The 19,638-nt window shown below is 38.1% G+C and overlaps 2 protein-coding genes across 5 annotated transcripts; one reads left to right on the top strand and one right to left on the bottom strand.

The window, feature by feature from the left end:
• Positions 1-596: 596 nt before the first annotated feature.
• Positions 597-6,850, bottom strand: LOC102237613 (transmembrane protein 263). The gene is made up of 3 exons (XM_005802264.3): positions 6,670-6,850; positions 3,703-3,769; positions 597-1,576 (listed from the first exon to the last, which is right to left on the bottom strand). The coding sequence occupies exons 2-3, from the start codon at positions 3,767-3,769 to the stop codon at positions 1,290-1,292; spliced, it is 354 nt and encodes a 117-aa protein (XP_005802321.1). The 5' UTR covers positions 6,670-6,850; the 3' UTR covers positions 597-1,289.
• On the top strand, positions 3,822-19,627 carry LOC102237357 (NAD-dependent protein deacetylase sirtuin-3-like). Of its 4 annotated transcripts, none has more exons than XM_023344446.1 (8): positions 3,822-6,401; positions 15,227-15,449; positions 15,612-15,830; positions 15,994-16,226; positions 17,270-17,370; positions 17,451-17,612; positions 17,695-17,907; positions 19,211-19,627. In XM_023344446.1, the coding sequence occupies exons 2-8, from the start codon at positions 15,235-15,237 to the stop codon at positions 19,373-19,375; spliced, it is 1,308 nt and encodes a 435-aa protein (XP_023200214.1). In that variant the 5' UTR covers positions 3,822-6,401; positions 15,227-15,234; the 3' UTR covers positions 19,376-19,627. The 4 variants fall into 4 exon arrangements, with proteins under 4 accessions (XP_023200214.1, XP_023200205.1, XP_023200211.1 ...); XM_023344437.1 differs by lacking the exon at positions 3,822-6,401 and adding an exon at positions 8,619-8,865; XM_023344443.1 differs by lacking the exon at positions 3,822-6,401 and adding an exon at positions 8,619-8,861.
• Positions 19,628-19,638: the final 11 nt, after the last annotated feature.

Here is a 19,638-nt window from a genome sequence, read left to right on the forward strand (position 1 = left end):
CCATGGTGGAGTGCTGGTGGTATGCATTTGATTGTGAGGTGAAGGGAGAAATGGCAGAAGAAAGAAGAAGAGTGGCGCTTATGCTTCGTATGCAGGAGCATTAACTCTGTTTTCTGCTTTTACCCTGCTGTTATCAAACTGTAAGCCTGGTAGGTGAATGGTTTTTAGCAAGCAGAAACCAAACATGTTTTATTGTGCTGCAGGAAATCTTTTTTTATGTATCCAAGTATTGTTTTGGGGGCTTCAAAAAGGGTTTATAAAAACATACTTTCTGTATAAACATTCATTTAAAAATAATTCACAGTTAACCAATTCTTATGCACTAATTACAAGTGAATTGTTATAATGAATCAGTATAATGCTACTAGAGTATGAATTTACTGCACTACGAGTCCTGAATTACTGAAGAAATAAAATCTCATTACAAATATTAAAACATACAATTTTGCAGTGAAACTTAAAGCATTTTAATTATATACAGTACAGACCAAAAGTTTGGACACACCTTCTCATTGAATTCAATGAGAAGGTGTGTCCAAACTTTTGGTCTGTACTGTATATAACCTAAAATCAAGAAAATTACCTCCATAATTTAATTAGAAAAACTTTTCAGCTTTATTTTACAAGAGGAACAAAAGGAAAGCATACAAATAAGAAAAGATTTAATTACAAAAAGTCCTTTGCACAGTAATAAAATGCATTTATTGTAATAAAAATAATAATAAAATGTCTAAAGCAGGGATCTTCTACTAAGGTGAGAAGATTACCACAAGGAAGACATACAGTACATCTGAGAAACATGCACATTGAAATGGAACCAAAATGTTCAGGTTAAACACAATAAACCAACCCATAAAAATCTACATTAAAAACTGGACTTTACCTACCATGTCCTTGATCAGGTTTATCTTATCATTTGTCAGTACGTGTATTTATCTGAAGAAGAGTAATTAGAAATCAGACTCAGAGTGTTTCTAGTATTTACCAGCTGAAAGTGAATTATTTCCAGATGAAAGTAACAACTCCTTATAAGGCACAAATCATCATCGATTGTCTTGAATCAGAAAGAATGAGAACAGGTGTGCTGTATTGCTTTCTTTTTATGTACAATTTTTAAAACATAATTAAACAATTGTGAATTTTATCTCTAGTTACATAAAAATAACACAAAGACAACAACATAACTTGCAAACTGCAGCTCTAAGTCTTTAGTTGCTTTTTCTCCTGCTTACAAATGTAAAAACATCTACAGGAGTGTGAGCTGTGTGTCCAGTCTCCTCTGCTCCATGTCAGTCAGACTTGTCTTTCTTTTTGCTGCCTCCTAGAGGAACTTTGTTGACTACTGCAGATCCAACCGCGGTCACGCCGCCAGCCACGGCACACACTCCCCCCTTCACCAGCCCCACTCCCATTACAGGCACGGCAGCTACAGTGCAGACAGCTGTCTTAGTGAGGTCCAGGCTCTTTCCTCCTATCCAAGTCACGCCACCCACTGTAGCTTTGGTGGCTCCATACAACCCCCCCGCCAACCTGCCGAACATCCCCGGTTGTGTCTGTGGGTGGTCCTTGTTGGCGTCTGATTTAAAACAACAAAACGAACATTTTGTGAATTGATTTAATCAACGACAAAAAGTTATAAATACTATTACTTTTTCTTTAATGATGAATTTGTTTTGGAAAGATGGATTGTTTACTCTGTGACTACGGGGGCATCTCCGTAAATAAAAATATCAATGAATAGTTAATTTATGTCAGTGATTTATTCAAAAGCATAAACTTTTAATGAAATGCTTCATTAATTTTCAGGCTAATTAAAAACAAACAAAAAAAAGGAATATTAGATAAAGACAATAAAATCATCATTGTTTTTAAACAGAAATGTTATATTACAGCCTCCACAAACATATGGAAGGCTGCTCATGTGTCAGTTGTCCAGCAGGCAGCCAATAATATTATGTACTATGTATAAAGAAGGTGAGCCATAAACAGACTTTGGTAATTAGGCTGGCTGTTCACATTAATAGAAGATGAGTGGAATAAAGAAGGGTAGTGGAGAAAGACACAGAAGCAAGAGGGATCATTTCAGCCTTGAGATAAATGTGAATCAAAGCCCATTCAAGAGTTTGGGGAATATTCACCAGACCTGGATTGAGACTGAAGTCAGTGCTTCAAAAGCTACCGCACAGGTCCAGGGTGAAGTTCTCACAGACAACAATCATTTAGGACATCATGCCATCTGCTGGCGTTGGTGAGTTTTTTTTCTAAACGTTTAAACAATCTGGGAAAGCCCAGTTAAAGAGTTTGTGGATTTTCCAAGTTTTGATAACTTACTTTACATTTGAGTAAATTGGAGGCATTTTGTAGTGTACTTTAAAGGAACACCTCAAACTGCTTTCTTGTGTCACATCTTGTAAAAAAAAAAAAAAAAAAAAGCAAAATAAATCAGCAAAGGTATTAGAAAGAGAAGCGTGAACCTCCACAGGGCTGGTTCATCCTTGGATACATTTTCCAGACGCCTGACGGTGCCACATTATTCTGTTTTTACATTTATGTGAAAGTATAAACACCAGGGAAATATCCAGCCATTGTACCATTCAGGAAGGATGAATGTGCTTTGGTGTCAAATGTACATATCCACCCAGAGGACAAATGCAAACAACCTTGTCAGGAGGCTGAAGCTGCTGAGTGTCAGTATCCACAATGAAACGCGTAATTCACCAACACGGCCTGAAAAGCCTGTCAGAAAAGTGGCTATTGATCTAAAAGCAGCAGCAACAACTAAATAAGATTACAGTTTGCAAATGCCTTCAGGGTTGAAGACATGCACTGCATTTCTACTCTTGTCCATGGGTGTCCGGCTCCATTCCTGAAAGTTTAGGAACTTTCAGGAATGGAGCCGGTATCCTGAAAGTTTAGATGAGCCTCTGCTCCAACCACCTCATCACAATGTCAAAGTTCTGGAGAGGCTTGCAAATGAACCATTATTTGATCCAGGTGTGTTGAACCAAAGAAAAATTCAAACACACAGGACTGATTTTGAATACCTCTGCTATTACATTTGAGGGAAAGAGAGGGAAACTTGCAAACCCTGCAGTGAAGTACAATGAATGAACATTCTAGCAAACTACTGTGATGCTTGTAAAAGGACACCCTGAACAATTGACCAAAAACATACACTTAAAATGCAATGCTAAAAAACATTTCACTGCATGCTAAATTCTGACTTGGTGGAATATGTTGATGAAAAACGTTTCTCATTATTTTAGAAAAGATAAATAATTTTGCTCTTTCAAACTGAATCAAAGCAGAAAGGTTTAGTTTTATTTAATGACTGACACGGTAAAGGAACATAACTCTGAAACATGATGGAGCTTTTACTTGGAGAACATGTATGGAAAGTATGTTTCCATAATTGAAACAAGTCCTGTAGCGTTTACATATTTTTACAGTGCTATTCATGCCTCTCTGTATATGACTCCTTAAATATGTCAGAGAAGTTCATTAGGTTTAGGTGATTCTTAAAGCTGGATTCCTGCATTGTAATTTAGACTCTGCATGCCTTCACATTAATTTAACCAAATCCAGCCTGATTATTTTTTCCTTCATTAAATATTAAAAAGTCAGTTTAAGGCAAAACTTCAACTGTGTTCTTGCCCTTGAGTGTCTTATGAGGTGCCAAAGGAGATTTAGAGCTCAGCTTACCTGTAGCTTCTGGCTCATCTGTATGGCATGCAGGCATGTCCTCAGGCACCTGCTCAGCCTGACTCATCTGAGAACAAACATAACAAAATTACTAAGGTGACTCAAGTAGTTACACGTATGCAGTGACGATTGCAGCTGGAAGGATTTTTTTATCTTCTTCAATAAACAGGTTTTACTTTTAAAATGTGACTTTGTCAGAGTGCTGATTAAAGTCATGGCATAAAATAATTCAAGTGTTTTACATATCTACCTGTAAAACAAGCAAATACAACTTATTCCTTAAAAACCTTAGAGGTAAAACATATGGAAGGGGCTATAAGGTCATTAGAAAACAAATTATGCCTATCCATTTAAAGAAAATTATTTTATTTTACAATTAGGAGCTTTCAGACTTTTCCAGGAGTTAACATCCCATTATAATCCCCCCAAAGGTTAGACAATGTTCACAGAAATTTCATAAAAACAGACATGTTAGTATTTGGACTTTGTTCAATAAAAAAAATCAAAGTTAGTAATTTAAGTATTGTCTATTCTGAGTTTGTGCTAATTCTGTTAGGTTATTACAATAACATAAAACATTCAGAGTTTGAGGAGGTTGTACTTTCAAGATTGTATGCAGTCAAAAGCCTTCACCAGAATAGACTAAATGTCCAAAGTGAGACTAGTATATAAAATAAAGTGGAGCTGAATGTCAGCACTACACAACAGGCTACTGTGAGCACACAATGTGTCAGAAAATAAAGGAGTGTGTTTTGGGTGTGCTACTAATACCAAAAACAAGGCCGACCTGTTTATAGTCTGGAACCAAGCTGAACAACATGTTCAAATGGGATGATTAAATTCAAACTGATGAAAAACTCCTTTTGGGGTCATTTTGCTGGGATAAAATAAATTTACTAATTAATTCTGGATTTTGAAAGATGGCGAAGTTTCACTTTAGCATGTCTTCTTTTTTTTTCACTGAAAAGTTAGGCACTGAGAAATTAAGTTTTCATTTGTGAATCTCAACAGGATTATAAACTTCTAACAATGTGCAAGTGATTTTTTATACTACTATTCAATTACTACAGTTTACATAGAAGAAATTGACCCAATGTCAGTCTTTCACAGCATATTAATAGCAACAAAATTAACGGAGATAATGATAATAAAATATTTAATATATTTAGACAATATCCATTCATCATGTTACATGCGTATCTCTATTAAGATTGTGCGGGGTGCTGGTGACTATCTCCTGCGGTCAACGGGCGAGAGGCGGGGTTCACCCTGGACAGGTCACCAGTCCATCGCAGTATTTAGACAATATCTAAATATGTATTTTGTCTTGACATAAACAAAAGTGCACTTTTGATATCTGGCTCTACTAGAATACATTTAATAAATGTTTGATGGTAAACATTCAGAAGTTATTAAGGAAGCCCAGGTTGCTTTAACATCAGCCTTTCTGGATAGTTGGGTCAAGTGTTGCTCATTTTCATCCTCACAACAAAACATCATAAATTCTTTATGGGTTCAGGTGAGTTTGTTGGTCAATCAAGCACATCAAGAATGTCATGCTCTAAAATTCCTGATGGGCAGCTGACTTAGGACTTAATATAACAATAAACTAACATTAGAGGATGAAGTGTTTCCACAATTCATCATAATCTGTGGAAGAACGCTGTATCACAAAGCAAGTTGGGCTTTGTGCTTTTTCACTCTTCCTCCAAACTCTTGGTCTTTGATTTTCAAAAGAAAAGTAAACATAGTATTTATATGCAGAGAGAATTTCAGATGACTGAACAACGTTGCAGTCTTCATTTTCCTGAGGCTAGGAAAGATTCTTCTGAAATGTGGCCTCAACACCACAGGTTGGTCATCTCCGTGCTGCATTGAAGCAGTATTCCCAGATCGAGAACTGATTGCATCTAGTGTGCACTGCATGGACATGCTTCTCAGTAGACTGGCATTTCTGTAAATTATTGGTCTTTTGTAATAATATGTTTATCGTACAAACTGAATTTCAGGTTTCCACTAACCTTCAGCCATAAATGAGCATATATTCTTCTTCGTGTAATGAATCCATATTACATGTTGGTGTCACTTTTTGAACTAAATAGACAGAAAAAGTCTGACAACCCTTACGACATTAATAACAGATAATGGAAGGGACTGCAATAATCATGCAATCTCTGTCGCATAAAGAGACATGACATATTTTTGCAAACCTGGACATCTAACTTCAGGTATATGGAATCTGAAGGCAAAATTTGCATTTTAAAAGGCTGCTCTACATAACTGTCGCTGTATTTAATCCCAGATCAAAATAACACGTCCATCTAAAAGCTCACAACATGAGCATATATCTAAATAGAGATGCTCGTCGTAAAAGACGACCACAAAGGGAAACTTACTCAGGAAGTTGCGTCGCGAATTAACTGATGGGCGTTAAATCATTCCTTGAGTGGATTTTAAATATATAATTGTACGAGTTTACCCCTCCAAAAAAAAAGTAACAAACCAAGTCAAAACAATTTATGCTAGCTGCCTGCAACATTATACGAACGTCAACTTCTACACACGTTCTCGTAGAGCCGGATATGCGTTGTTTGACGGCTTTTAACGCAGTTAACCCCCAAATTATAGGACTTTAAAGACACGTTATCGCTCTGAGTGTGGTCGACGCCATCAACCACTGTAACTGCTCGCGCTTTAAGGTAAACGTGTAGAATCTTCTAGCTCGCTCGCACGTCACGTCACGTCGCTCGCGGATTTTCAACGGTTTTACACAATAACGTTCGACATCCAAACCTCCGCTTACTCTGCTGAAACTGAAATAAGCGCCCGAGTTCGCCATGAGCCTGTGGTTATAACGTCATGGCTCTTAGTTTTCCGAAAAAGAAAAACAAACACTGGTTGTAGTCAAGTTTTCATGGCTGACTCGTTAAACAAAACTGATCCCTAACGGTCCAAAATAACACTTACCTTGCTGTAATGGTGGCTAGTCGAAAAAAAAAGAAATCCAACGAGTTGTAGGATGATTGTGAGACTGAGTAAGTAAAATGATGAATATAAAAAAAATATGTTGCAGTCTCAAATTTAGAAATAACGAAGGTGCTGCAGGGAGTGAAGCTGGCTGGTGTTGACTGTGTTTTTAGGAGGAGGTTCTCAATCTCCACCCACAAAGCACACACACACACACACACACACAGAGGTACAGTCTGAAAACTGGATCTCTGACTCTGCTGACCTTCACAAGCATGAATTTATTACATGGATTATCATAAATGCCTTTTTAAAGTGTATTAATAAAAGTGCATTCCGTTTTATTTAACTAATAATTCTGAACACATACTGGGGGATCCTTGGGGGGTTGCAAATGAAGAGATTAAATGTCTATAATTTGTAAAGACCACCTACTGACCCTCACCCAAACTGTCACTCAGTGTTGGCTGGAGGGTACAAAATCAACCATTCAAATTAACTGAATCATTCATGTGTTACCAAACTGATCAAAATACAACAGCCCCGCCTCTTCCTCAGAGAGGAAGTGACGATTAGATGTTTTTGCGGCCTTCAAGTTAAGCTCGTCTCTTACAACGAGATGAGTCTCTACCATTCCTCGGGAATAATGTTTCTATGATAGATCATTGGAACCATAGACATGAATGCTATGGTTGGCACAATGTGATCGGATTCATTAATAATCCCCAACTGAGATATAAAATAATTTAACGTTGCCCATTAGATCTTTATTTAATATAATAAAATTATAGTAATATAGTAAAATTAAGTATGTCTTCTAAATAGGTTATTGAAGGACTCTGTATCCCTTAGACGAACCAAGGTTTTAGATTAATCTACTTTCTTGCTATGTTGTTTTCTGTACTTTAGTAGATCTGAATCTGAAGTTTATGTATCACATTCGTTATTCTTTGTCTTATAAATATGTCAGAGTCCCATAAGATGCAGAAATCACCAGCAGCATGGTTTCCCATGGTCTCCAGCAACACTTTATGACCTTTACAAAGTTCTAAATGTCAAATTCATCTTTAAAAATGTAACAACTGGGTAACCTTCAAGGAACATTTCATGAGAGTTTTCTTCTGTTTTCATAAAGTAAACTTTAAAGACTACTGGAGTACATTCCCACCAGGCTTTCTGAAAGTCAGGAGCAACTTTCAAAGTGTAAGCTTAAAATAGACATGAAGACTAATTCCTTGACATTAAACGGCATTGTCTTGAAATTTTGAAATTTATCTACAACTTTCACTCAATTTAGAGAAGCCCTGGAGAACCTCTCCTAAAGTTTTCCTAAAGGTCCTAAACTTTTGAAATGTAAGATGTAACATGAATGCAAAATCCTTTAAACGTTCACTGTGTAAACATTACATTTGAGAAGAACTCAAAAAATATAAACTGGCTTTTTATCTGTTAAATAGCAACCAATAGCATACCTATAGGTTGTAAATAAATAAAATAAGTCAGGGTTAACAAAATTAATAATTTAACTTGCTGCTGGTACAACTGAATTTCCTTCATTGTATGGGACAATGAAGAATATTTCTATTCTATTCCAAACCAAAGTGTACACATAATTATTAGGAAGTTTTACATTTACAACATCTACCCCGAAATGCATCTCCCTATAGAAATTTAGCTTACAGCATGCTGGAATTAAAAGGCAATCACTGTTTATTCATTTATTTATTTAGGATCAACACATTAACAAAAGATTGAACAAAAGATGAACAGCAGTTCATCATCAAATTAGAATAACATGCATGAACAAGTATATCCACTCTTAGATTTGAGAAACGCTGAGAAATTGGTGTTAAAGGCGGAAACACTGCGTCATGTGACTCCATTCTCGTTTCCCGCCTGTATTAGTTCCTGATGACTTATTTATTCCACGGAATAAACAGCGGAGTGAGACCTCTGCTCCCTAAAACTTCTGTTGAGACTCCATGCAGATTTCCTGCGTGTGGCTGAGAGGAAGACGGACTAATTTAAAAAGAAGCAAACCCAATTCTGCCGACCTGAGCGCCACGAGTGACGGAGCTCCACTGTGGATTTTAGCGTCACAGCCGCTTAGCGAGCTTCCGTTTGGTTGTTAAAGCATTCAGGCTGAAGCAGCGCAGACTGCCTGCATCTCTCGTCGAGCGGTCTGGAGACAGGCAGGTAACTCATTGTAACACCGCAGTGGGAAAAAACCCAAGCTATGATTGGTCTAGGTTTCAATTTTCACGGCCCCTGTTTAGCTTTTTTGAAGTATTTCAGCACCAACTTACCGAAGAATGGTGAAATATTGTATTCAATAGAATTTTTCTCCAATTCCTTATTGTCAGTTTTTAGCATTAACTGAAATATACTTATTGTTTATCTGTATTTCAGTTTATAGGGGCGACCAAAAACATTTTTGCTGTTACAGCTATGCCCCTACAGCTAAAAGTGTTTGCTGAATTGTCAATAAATCTGTGATATGCTCTGTGGTCAGGAGATGCTTTTGTATAATTTAAAGTGACTCAAAGCACAGAAGGCATGAACACAAGCTTCCAAAAGTATTTGATTTGAAAAAAAGGTCATCCTCAAACAAACTGTATGTATCTGCACATACAGACAAGCATAAATTAATTTGTGGAGCAGATTTATCAGAGTAGTTTGGAAAAGAATTTAAATCCCCCCCCCCCCCCCCCCCCAAAAAAAATGGAGAAAACAAAAATATGGAGAAATATTTGTGTTTTCTGCATTTATTCCACAATGTATTGCATGTTTTCTTTTATCCTCCATTTCTTGTATTCTTTCTTTTTCTCTTCCTCATTTCCTTGCCTTTTGTTGGCTTACTTACCTTGTCTTTTGCCCTCTTGTTTTTCCATCTTTGTTGGATACATGTTTTCTTTCTCCCTCCTACATTTTTTTTACTTGTGCTTGTATTCATTCACTTTTTGTCTTTGTCTATCCTTCCCTTTTACTTCCTTTTGTTTACTTCCCTCTCCCCCTTCTGTTCTTTCTTGTCTTTTCCACCCTTTCTTTCTTATATCCTTCCTTCCTGCCCACAGCCGTCCCCACTTACAATGACCCACCGAAGAAATTTAACTAATTCAAGGCACTAAAACGATATCGTTCCCTTTGGGATTAATAAAGTATTTTTAAATTTAATTGTGAATATAGACCAGAATTTATCATTGGGGATGGTAAGAAAATTCAACTCACAGCTAGCAGTAAACTCACTTATTGCTAACAATCCATTGTGTAGTCAGTAAATTACTTTTGTAGTTGTTAGTTTTATTTATTTATTTATTTGAATTAATGTTTGAATAAATGTTTCCATGAACAGTTCCTATGTAATGACCTTAAACTACCAGCAGGTGTCAGTGTGGGCTTACACTGCAGACACTCGGCATGCTTTTGTTTTTGTTCAGGATCTAGAAAAGTTTAACACATTTATAATATTGAGACATGGTTGAATATTTTAATTGGTAATAACTCATGTACTGCTTGTTTACATTTTATTTAAAAAAAAAACAAACTCATGTTAGTTGCAGAACTGCAGCATTTTAATTCTCCAAGTGAGGATTTTCCCCTTCACATATGTTTGTAGGTAAACAGGAAAAGTGTGTGTAGCTTTTTAAAGAATATCATCATAAACATCACTCCTACTTTTTATCTTCTGCAACAAGAGCGACTGGATAATTACTGTTCAAGAGTACTTAAAGTTGGAATTTGCTAAAAAAAAAAAAGTTTATTCTCTTGTCTTATACCTTTAGAGAATTGACATTGATTTCTGATATGTTATTAATTAAGTGCTAGTGTGTCTTTTGAGGGGCAACTAGACAAGTCATTACTTAGCCATCGACCCACTGGGCCAGTTTAACCCCGCCGCCACCACCCACCTTCCTCTGTGTGTGAGCAAACAACATCCTAACACAAATTAGGACTCGGCGCTTTGTGTCAATAGAGAGGCCAACAAAGATGCTACACAGAGTGATATGTCATTAGCGAGCAGGTGGGGAGGGAGAACACAGAGCCATTGCCTCTTCAGCAAAGTAATGAAGAGCTTTCCATGGCGACCAGGCTGCTGGTCGTTGTCCCCTGGGCTGGGGGTACGGGGGAGATCAAAGTTGGCCGTCCTCGACTCCTCTGTGAGTGGAGGGTTAAATGGTGGGGTTGCAGCAGAAAAGCACCTCATTAAACTTAGCCAAACCTGCTTTGAGATGCAGCTGAGCTGAGCCCACAGACTCCAGCTCCACATTTTAGCTGTTTGTCTCTTTAAAATTAAATTAAACTGTAGCAATAATTTGCAGAAAGTGGAATCTGAGTAAAGATACACTAAAATCTTCCTTGTAATGACTTTACAAGGATCATTTTTCTATCAAAATAACGAGGCTCCATCTGAAAATATTGTACGAGTTTATGGGGTTGGAGTTCATAAGTTTCTTTCTTATTCCTATCCCTTTTCGAGCAAGATAAGGTTATTGTACAAAAACATGTCTTTTGCATTCCTTGTTCATGTGTGTAATTTTATACTTCTATCATGTTCAAATAAATAAATATAAATAATCCTTAAAAAATGACATGAATGCTCAGCGCTTTACAAAGTGAAGAGCATCAGTGAAATTCTGCCAAACGTACATCAGAACGTAAAAAAAAAAAGTTTTCAAACCAGTCTGACCATCCATCCATCATTTGCTTGCATTTACCAGAACTGAAAACTATTTTTTGTAGGTATCAACAAACGATGTACCCTTTAAATTTTGTTTTGAGTTGAATAAAAATTGGATAGTGTTGAGGGAAAGCGGAAATGATCTGGTGATTCCTTAATTTCTGTTAAAAACTGTGACTTTTGTCAAAGGGAGAATAAAACAAAGAAAGGTTTAATGGCCACCAGAAGTCTGATTTGTGCATCTCCTAAATTTCATCTACATAAAAGATGGTGTGATAAGATTAATTGTGATGAATTGATTTATTGAAAGGATTAATCAATTTAGTAGTTGATTAATCCTTAAATGGAGTATACATACTCCAAAATATAGCATTTCCTGAAAGAACAACACAATCAGAGCAGTGATTTAAGTCAAAACTGTACAAAATGTATACATTTTGCATTTAAGATAAAGAAAAGTCTGTAAATCTGTTCTACCCATAACTTCTCACTCACCTAGTTTTAGCTTCATCTGTTTCAAATTCTGCGTATTCTGCAATAAAATGTTTATCTTCTCAATGGGAATCAAATTATTAGTTTATTTGAATCTTTTAATATATTTCTACATCAAATACATGTAGAAATACATTAAATTAAGACCACTTAAAAAACGTCTTACGTGGATAAATGAAAAATCTGCAGAATGTGTGAATTTTCTCCTTTTTTCTTACCACTTAATTATCAGAATAGTAGCGTATAGTAATCCATTTCTAAAATAATTTCCTCTGCAAGCAGTGTTGATAATTATACTATTGAGTGTCTTTTAGGTAAACACATCAGTATTTGCTTAAAGCGTTCTCCGGTTTCACCCTGTTAGCTGTGTCTTTGTTGCTTTAGCACCAACTTGTTGCCCTCTTTCTCTTGCCTGCTTTTGGCCTTTGGTCTGAGCCTCCAGGATTTTGAAAGGATTATCAGACAGCATGACTTTTTAGTCGAGGAGATGGGGTGGGGTAGTTTTGAAGGTGATCACTGAGGTGTTCCCAGTGTTTTGAGGCACTCTTAATTAGATAACTGTATCCCCTCGTATGAGCAGCCGCTATCCTGGTGGTCCTGTTATGGGACACGCAGATTTTCGATCTGAGAGATCTGCAAGAGCAAGTAGTGTGAAAGGGCAAGTAAGTAGGGGGGCTTCTAAATCCGTATAATGCCCTTTGTCATTTATACGAGGATTTATTTGTCATTAAAGAATAATAACAGCATCTGCAGACATTTAGAGCCTTATCTAATAAAATGGAAGGATTTCAGATGTTTTGAACAATTGTATTTACGAAAAAATTACTTTTGTGCTCGTGCGAAGTAAAAGAAATTCAACTTATCCAACTGCGACCATACTTGGTGAGGGTATTTGTCCTGTTAAGGTGCTGTGTGATGGTAGCTCACACCATCTGTGAGAAACCTTAATAACTGGGCCTGTGATTTATTGCCTGTACTCAGCTGTGTCTTTTTGAGAGCAGACCAGACAAAAGCAGAGACCCTCACCCTCCTACTGTTTTTAATAGTTCTGTAGGATGTGAAGGGGCTGGAGGGGGCTGTAGTAATGCAGGGGCTTCAGTCTTAAAGGAGTAAAAAGATTGAGGACCTTAACTGAAAGTGGGAAATTGGGATGGTTGTCTCTTCTATTTCTTAAACGCAAGATTTATCTGTTTAAGCTCAATAAATAACTTTCTAAAAACTGAGTTTGATATAATTAAATTGCGGTTTTCTAGTATTAAGGCTTTTATCTAATTGACTTTTCACATCCTTTAACTTGGTCTAGATTTTCTATTCTAAAATAACTTTATTGCCCTTGGGTTAAAATGTTGTTAAAGCGTCTTTGGGAGCAATTCCAACCTCGAGTCTTCTTGGGTTTCTCTCTACAAGCTTTGCAAACCTGTAGATCTTCTTAAGCTGTCAGGCTAAATGGGAACGGTCAGTAGACGGCCATTTTAGCTTTTTCCAGAGAATTGTCTTCAAGTCCAGGCTCTGACTGGCCCACACAACTCAGATATGCCCAGTCTGCTTTGTTACCCTTGCTCTGTGCTTGAGGTCATTATCATAACAGAAGATTAATCATCGCCTTATTTTTCTTGACAAATCTCTGTCTTTATCCGCTAATCACCAAAACTAATCACCAAACTCTTGGGCTGGCCGATATGGCTGATAAACTTATCATGATATATGGTACTAGACAGTGACTATTTTTCTTCATACACAACACCTTTTTTAGTTCATCACATCAGACAAATTTGTCTTTTTAAGGTCTTGCCATTTCTATGGTGGGTTTTGGTAAAATTAAGGTGAGTGGCCATGTGCCCTTTAATCAGTTTCTTCTGTCTGGCCGCTCTGCTGCAAACTCCTGATTGGTGGAATGAATTAACAATGGTTGACCTCTGAAAGAAACACTGGAGCTCCACGTCAGGTTGCTCTGCTGTGAGGTTTGTATGACAGACATGCAGGTCATGCCTGCATGTTTGCAGTTAACAATAGTCACCCTACTGTTGCCAACTCAGTGACTTTCTTACTATATTTAGTCACATTTCAGACAAAAGATTGGTATCGGAATTGGTAGCTAAAATCAGAATCGGCAGGGCAGGCTTTTTAAAGATTAGTAATCTGGAATCACCAAAAAAACCACAATCGGTACAACCCTACTCTTAATTTTTTTTGGATTTTTTATGGCTTGTCTCATTTAAAGTGGACGTAGAAGGAAGTTTGTTTCGTGAAAGCTTCATTTGTTGAAACCCTTTTGTCCACTTCTTTGTCGTCTCTGCCGGATTGCTCAGCCATTCCAACTTTCTTTAAAAGCATGGAATAGTTTTAGGTGAACCTTCTCCCTCCTCCTTGGGCTCCGTCCTTATTGAAGCTCGCCTACATATCATTTATCTCCTCTGCCCCCGCCACCCTCTGCTGGTTTTCTCAATGCGATTGTGGGGCTGTATGGGCGCCTTTTCCCCGCTCACCCAGCTGGGTTTGTTGACTCTTATCAACTTTTCTCTTTTTCCTCATCCCACCCCTCTTTTTAACTCTCACTCCCTCCCCTTCACCTCTCGGCGCTACGCTCCGCTTTCCCTGAACAGTAAAGCTGCCACAGCTGTGGACTGTATTAGCATAGCAGCTATGGAGAGAATGAGGAGGGGGCTAAATATATTGCAGCCATTAGCTTTTGTTCGGCTGTTGACAGTTTTAAAACATTTCAGCTTCCCCTCTGTGTAAAGAGACTCGGGAGAAAAGGATGTCGGGATGATTTCAGTGTAACAGCTTTTTAAATACAACACGAGGAAGAGGAAGAATGGCAACTGAAAAATAAATGACTGAAAACATTTTGTATCTAATAAGCCTGTTACATTATTAAAGTTGGTCAAAAAACCTTTTTAATTCCAGTTTGTTTGGAAAATAAAATGTCACGTGTAATCTTTGAGTTTTGCTTTGCCTTCTGGATCAGAACTTGTGTGTTTAACCACATTTCTTTCCAGGACCAAAACACTGAAATAAATTGTCCTGCCATTTCCTTTCATCAGAACTATGTCAAGCCAACTCTTTTGTGTGAAGTAGTTTTTCTCTTCTGGACAAACCAACCAAGAGAACTTCTGATGCTGTCATTAAGTTGTACTCATTTTCTCTTCTTTCCTAAAGAAAACATTACTAGCGCAGTGCTAATTTGTTTAGCTGTGTCTCGTTCCTGAATAAACTGTAGACTGAGATCGTATCGCAACTGGATTGAGTTCAGATTAATTGAATATTAATTGGGAATTGGATTTCTTAAAAGTGAAAGTAGCTAGAGGTAACATTTGTTGTGAATCTGTAATGTATAAAAGAACTGAATGGAACCTAGAACTCCCTGTTGTTTTTACGTTTTACCAGGTGTTGGAATGAACAGGTCCAGGTCCAGTAGGAATAGAAAAGTTCCCCAGCCTCCAGACACCAGATTAACCCGCAGCTCCAGCTCCCAGACCAGGCATCCGGAACCTGCAGAACTCCAGGACTCATGGCAGGGTCCTTGTGGAAAGCAACGAAGGAAGCAGCCTGACTCGGCTCTCGCTCAGGACCTCAGCCTGATCAGTGTGAGCAGACTGGACTCTACAAGGTGAAAACAAGCTGCTGCAGCCACACGCTTTTAAAGTAGAACTAATAGAATAGGAGTAATACTGGATTTATTCCCCTTCATTTTTGTTGTGGTACTAAAATAAGAATAAGGCCTGTCAGTGTTTTCGTAAACTAGACTAGGACCTTTTTATTTTTCCTGCAGTAAAGGAACGATGTCCACAGCTGGCAGTATTCCCATGCAGGCCTGTCCGTCCTCTGAGTCCACATCTGATCAGATAGTTCCATCTTCATTCCCGGTGAAGTCCTCTTCCCGGAGCGGCCTGTTGTCGGTGGCTCGGCTTGTGAAACTGGGCCGCTGTAAGAACATACTGGTGGTGGTAGGAGCAGGTATCAGCACACCCAGCGGCATCCCAGACTTCCGGTCCGTATCTCTCCTTTATTTCCTGTTTTTGATTTATGACTTCACACCTAGTCAGTGTGGTCTCAGCTGTGGAGTTATTTTTAAATCTTGTTTTTTATTCTTACTTTGTTTCTTTGGATTACTTTCATGACATGTCTTAACGAGAGCTCTATGTTGTTTCCAGGACTCCAGGAACAGGTCTCTACGCCAACCTGGAGAAGTACAACCTCCCTTACCCTGAGGCCATTTTCAACATCGACTACTTCTCCAATGACCCCCAGCCTTTCTTCTCCTTGGCCAAGGCTTTGTATCCTGGCTGCCACCGTCCCAACTACATCCACTACTTCATCCGCATGCTCCACCACAAAGGTCTGCTGCTCCGGCTATACACGCAGAACATCGATGGGCTGGAGAACGGTGAGTTAGGACACAGACAAACATCCAAATATCTACCACAGCGTTCTGACGCTGTCTCAGACTTTATTTATGCTTTTATTGTCCATCCCACCTTCCATCCTTTCCATCTTTCCTCTTTTTTTCTTTTCAATTTATTGTCACAATTTTCCTTTTGTGCTTTTATTCTTCCTTCCTTTCTTTCTCATAGAGTCTGTGGTTTTCCCTAATTCTATATTTCAAGCCAAAACATTTCATAACCTCAAGTACCTAAACTTTATCTAGGACCTTAATCACTTCAGTAAATATATTTAATAAGGTACATAAAAATGAAAAATAACTTTAAGAAATACAGTTCTTTATAACTACCAGTTATAATTTACATACTTAATGAATAAATTCCTATTAGGTATTCAATGTTTTTATGTGTGACATCATTTAAATATATTGAATTAATAAATGTACACCATTATTTAAACAGGTTTATAATTTATTAAAAACATTATTAAAGATGTTTTTTGTTTTAAAGCTAAAATGTATACTATTAGTTTCACATTTTCTTAATCATTTCAAGTTTACGTTGTAATTTGTCATGAATTAATAGAAACTGTCATTAGAGACTCAGAGATATGGAGGTTCAGTCATAACACTGCTTTGACTTTATAAACATGGAAATTTATGAAAGAAGTAGTTTTTTTTTTTTTTTTTAACCCCTCCAGGGGGTCTTTTGTGGGCTCTAGTGTCCCTTATATAATAGTAGGCTGGCAGGAAACGGGGAAGGAGAGGGGGGAAGACATGCGGCAAATGTCGTCGGGTCCGGGAGTCGAACCCGCGACGGCCGCGTCGAGGACTCAAGGCCTCCAAATACGGGTCGCGCTACGCCCTACGCCACCACGGCACGCCCCCAAGAAGTAGTTTTTTGAAACTACTGAGATTTGATTATAAAACAATAACTCAGTAAAGCTGATTTTAAAAAAGAAAGTATTCATTAGAACTGCTTTCTCCTGCCTCTTGACTTGATTTTCTGCCTTTGTCTCAGTAATTTAACGTGGCGTTCTTCTCCTCAGTGTGCGGCATCCCCGAAGACAAACTCGTGGAGGCCCACGGTAGTTTTGCCACAGCGTCCTGCCACCTGTGCTACACGCCGTATCCTGCCGAAGAGGCTAAAGTATGTCGAGTCCACAACCCGCCAAATGCTGTCCACTGATTTATTTAGCTTTGTGATGTTTTCCCTTGTGTGTTTTGCAGGTTGCTATAATGACTGACAACATCCCCACCTGCTCCTTCTGCGCCGCTACTGTCAAACCTGATGTTGTGTTTTTTGGAGAAGACCTCCCACAGAAATATTTTCTCCACACAAAAGACTTCCCCAAAGCGGACCTTCTCATCATTATGGGGACTTCTTTAAAGGTGAGCTTCAACTTTATTTATTTTTTTGTCTGTTGTAAAATCAGAATCACATCTGATCTTTAATAAAGATTTCTGTTTTCAGATCGAGCCTTTTGCTAGCCTGGTGAATACGGTGCGCTCCACTGTGCCGCGTCTGCTCCTGAACCGGCATGCTGTGGGCCCCTTTGAGAGGGTCCCGCTCCGGAGAGGAGACCACATGGAGCTGGGGGATCTGGCAGACTCGGTCAGGAGGTTCGCAGAGATCCTTGGCTGGAGCGGAGAAATCGAAGAAATGATGAGGACTCAGGAAAAGTTGGTGAGTCCTACATCAGGACACACGGGATCAGCAAAAAGTTGATTTATTTCATTAACTGAATTCAAAAGTCTTTTAAATAGATTGATTACACAGTCAGATAGACATCAGGTTTTATTCCCACTAACTTAACGTTAATGGAAATGGCCAATGAACAACCTGGAATTCAGTTTCTAAGAAATAAGCATTGCTGAATTAAATGTCTGTTCATAGAGCTCATACTCTATATGTGTTTCAACACAGCTATTTAAATACAACGCCAATTTAAACCCTACTTCCAGCCCCTCTTAGCTTTGTAAACAGTGTTCTGCACCCATTTCCAAGTCTTTGGCTGGGAGTTTGGATATTGACTGAAGGTTTTCACTCTTCTTCTACAGTTTTTGTATTTGTGTTTTGCAGGATTTTGTTTTATTCTGTTGTTTCTGCCTATTTCTTACATTTGTTTAAATTCTCCGCAGTTGACTTCAAATGCTTCTGCAATTTTCACTTAAAATATTCAGCTTACATTCACACTGCATTTTTTGCAAGGTCTAAAACAGGGGTGGGCACTCCTGGTCCTCGAGGGCCGGTGTCCTGCAACTCTTAGATGTCTCCCTGGTCCAACACACCTGAATCCAACAGCTGAATCTCCTCCTAAGTGCAGTCAAGTTCTCCAGAGTCCTGTTAACGACCTCATTATTTGACTCAGGTGTGTTGAAGTAGAGATGCATCTAAAAGTTGCAGGACACCGGCCCTCAAGGACCAGGAGTGCCCACCCCTGGTCTAAAATGTGCTGGACAGTGGGTCCTGGGGACCAGGTTTGAAAACCGCTGTCATCAAAAATCTTAAGTTGTGAAGTTGAACAGCTGAAAGCCTTCCCTCTGCCTACATACCCCAGAATGCTGTGCGGCTCAGTGAATATTCCTTGTGTTACCTTCCTAAAATAATGGCCTAAAACATCTTTTGGCAATAAAATTATGTAATCTTTTTTTTCTGGGTCAAAGTCACGTTTGACTAAAATTGACTCATTATTTTAGGAAGGTGATGATTTTGAATATTGAAAATTCTACGAGACGTATTATTAATATCTATTAATATTGTTATTGATTTATCGTTCAGCTCCAATACCCAACAATAAAGACCAGCTAAAGACTTATTTTAAAGCAACCTGGCTTTCCTCAAAGCAGCACCAGAGCCACCCTAATGCAAAAATTAATGTAAAATGTACTGTAACAAATAAATGTTATCCATGTATAATTAATCTAAATTAATAAGTTTCACTTTTTAATAAAGTTTACTCAGATAAACTTGATTATTTGAGATGAAGTCCTTCCTGCAGGGCATCCCTCCTGTGGTAACCCATGGATCATCATCATCATCAGAGACTGAAGACATGAAGACATCCAGACCACGAGCTGAAGGAAGCTGCAGCGAGGACACCGACTCAGAAACGGACAGCAAAAGCTCTGCGTCTTCAAGAGCAAGCAAATAACTCCTCAGCCTACAATACAACAAAGGTTCAGGAGAAATTAATTTCAGCTGCTCTGTAAATATGCAGGTTGTTTTGCTTCACATCTTTCATAGTCAATGTGAAGTGTGTATTTTGTTTATATGTAGATATAAGGTGGTTAATCTAGTTTCCATCAAGAACACTAGTAAATATTCCTTAAAGTGATTTTATATGTCTGAGGTTAATAAAGTTGTTTTATCTCAATCATGCATGTATTTAATAAATGTTTCTCTTTGCAAAGACGA

The sequence above is a fragment of the Xiphophorus maculatus genome, chromosome 2 (assembly GCF_002775205.1).
Source record: "Xiphophorus maculatus strain JP 163 A chromosome 2, X_maculatus-5.0-male, whole genome shotgun sequence".
In the NCBI taxonomy this organism is placed as follows: domain Eukaryota; kingdom Metazoa; phylum Chordata; class Actinopteri; order Cyprinodontiformes; family Poeciliidae; genus Xiphophorus; species Xiphophorus maculatus.

Bases quoted from the DNA above. Each gene is read 5' to 3' on its own strand.
- LOC102237357 (XM_023344446.1), top strand. From the start codon at position 15,235: ATGAACAGGTCCAGGTCCAGTAGGAATAGAAAAGTTCCCCAGCCTCCA. The intron at 17,613-17,694 runs GTGAGCTTCAAC...TTCTGTTTTCAG, and splicing joins TTATGGGGACTTCTTTAAAG to ATCGAGCCTTTTGCTAGCCT. The intron at 17,908-19,210 runs GTGAGTCCTACA...TTTGAGATGAAG, and splicing joins TGAGGACTCAGGAAAAGTTG to TCCTTCCTGCAGGGCATCCC.
- LOC102237613 (XM_005802264.3), bottom strand. From the start codon at position 3,769: ATGAGTCAGGCTGAGCAGGTGCCTGAGGACATGCCTGCATGCCATACA. The intron at 1,577-3,702 runs GTAAGCTGAGCT...GTTTTAAATCAG, and splicing joins AGATGAGCCAGAAGCTACAG to ACGCCAACAAGGACCACCCA.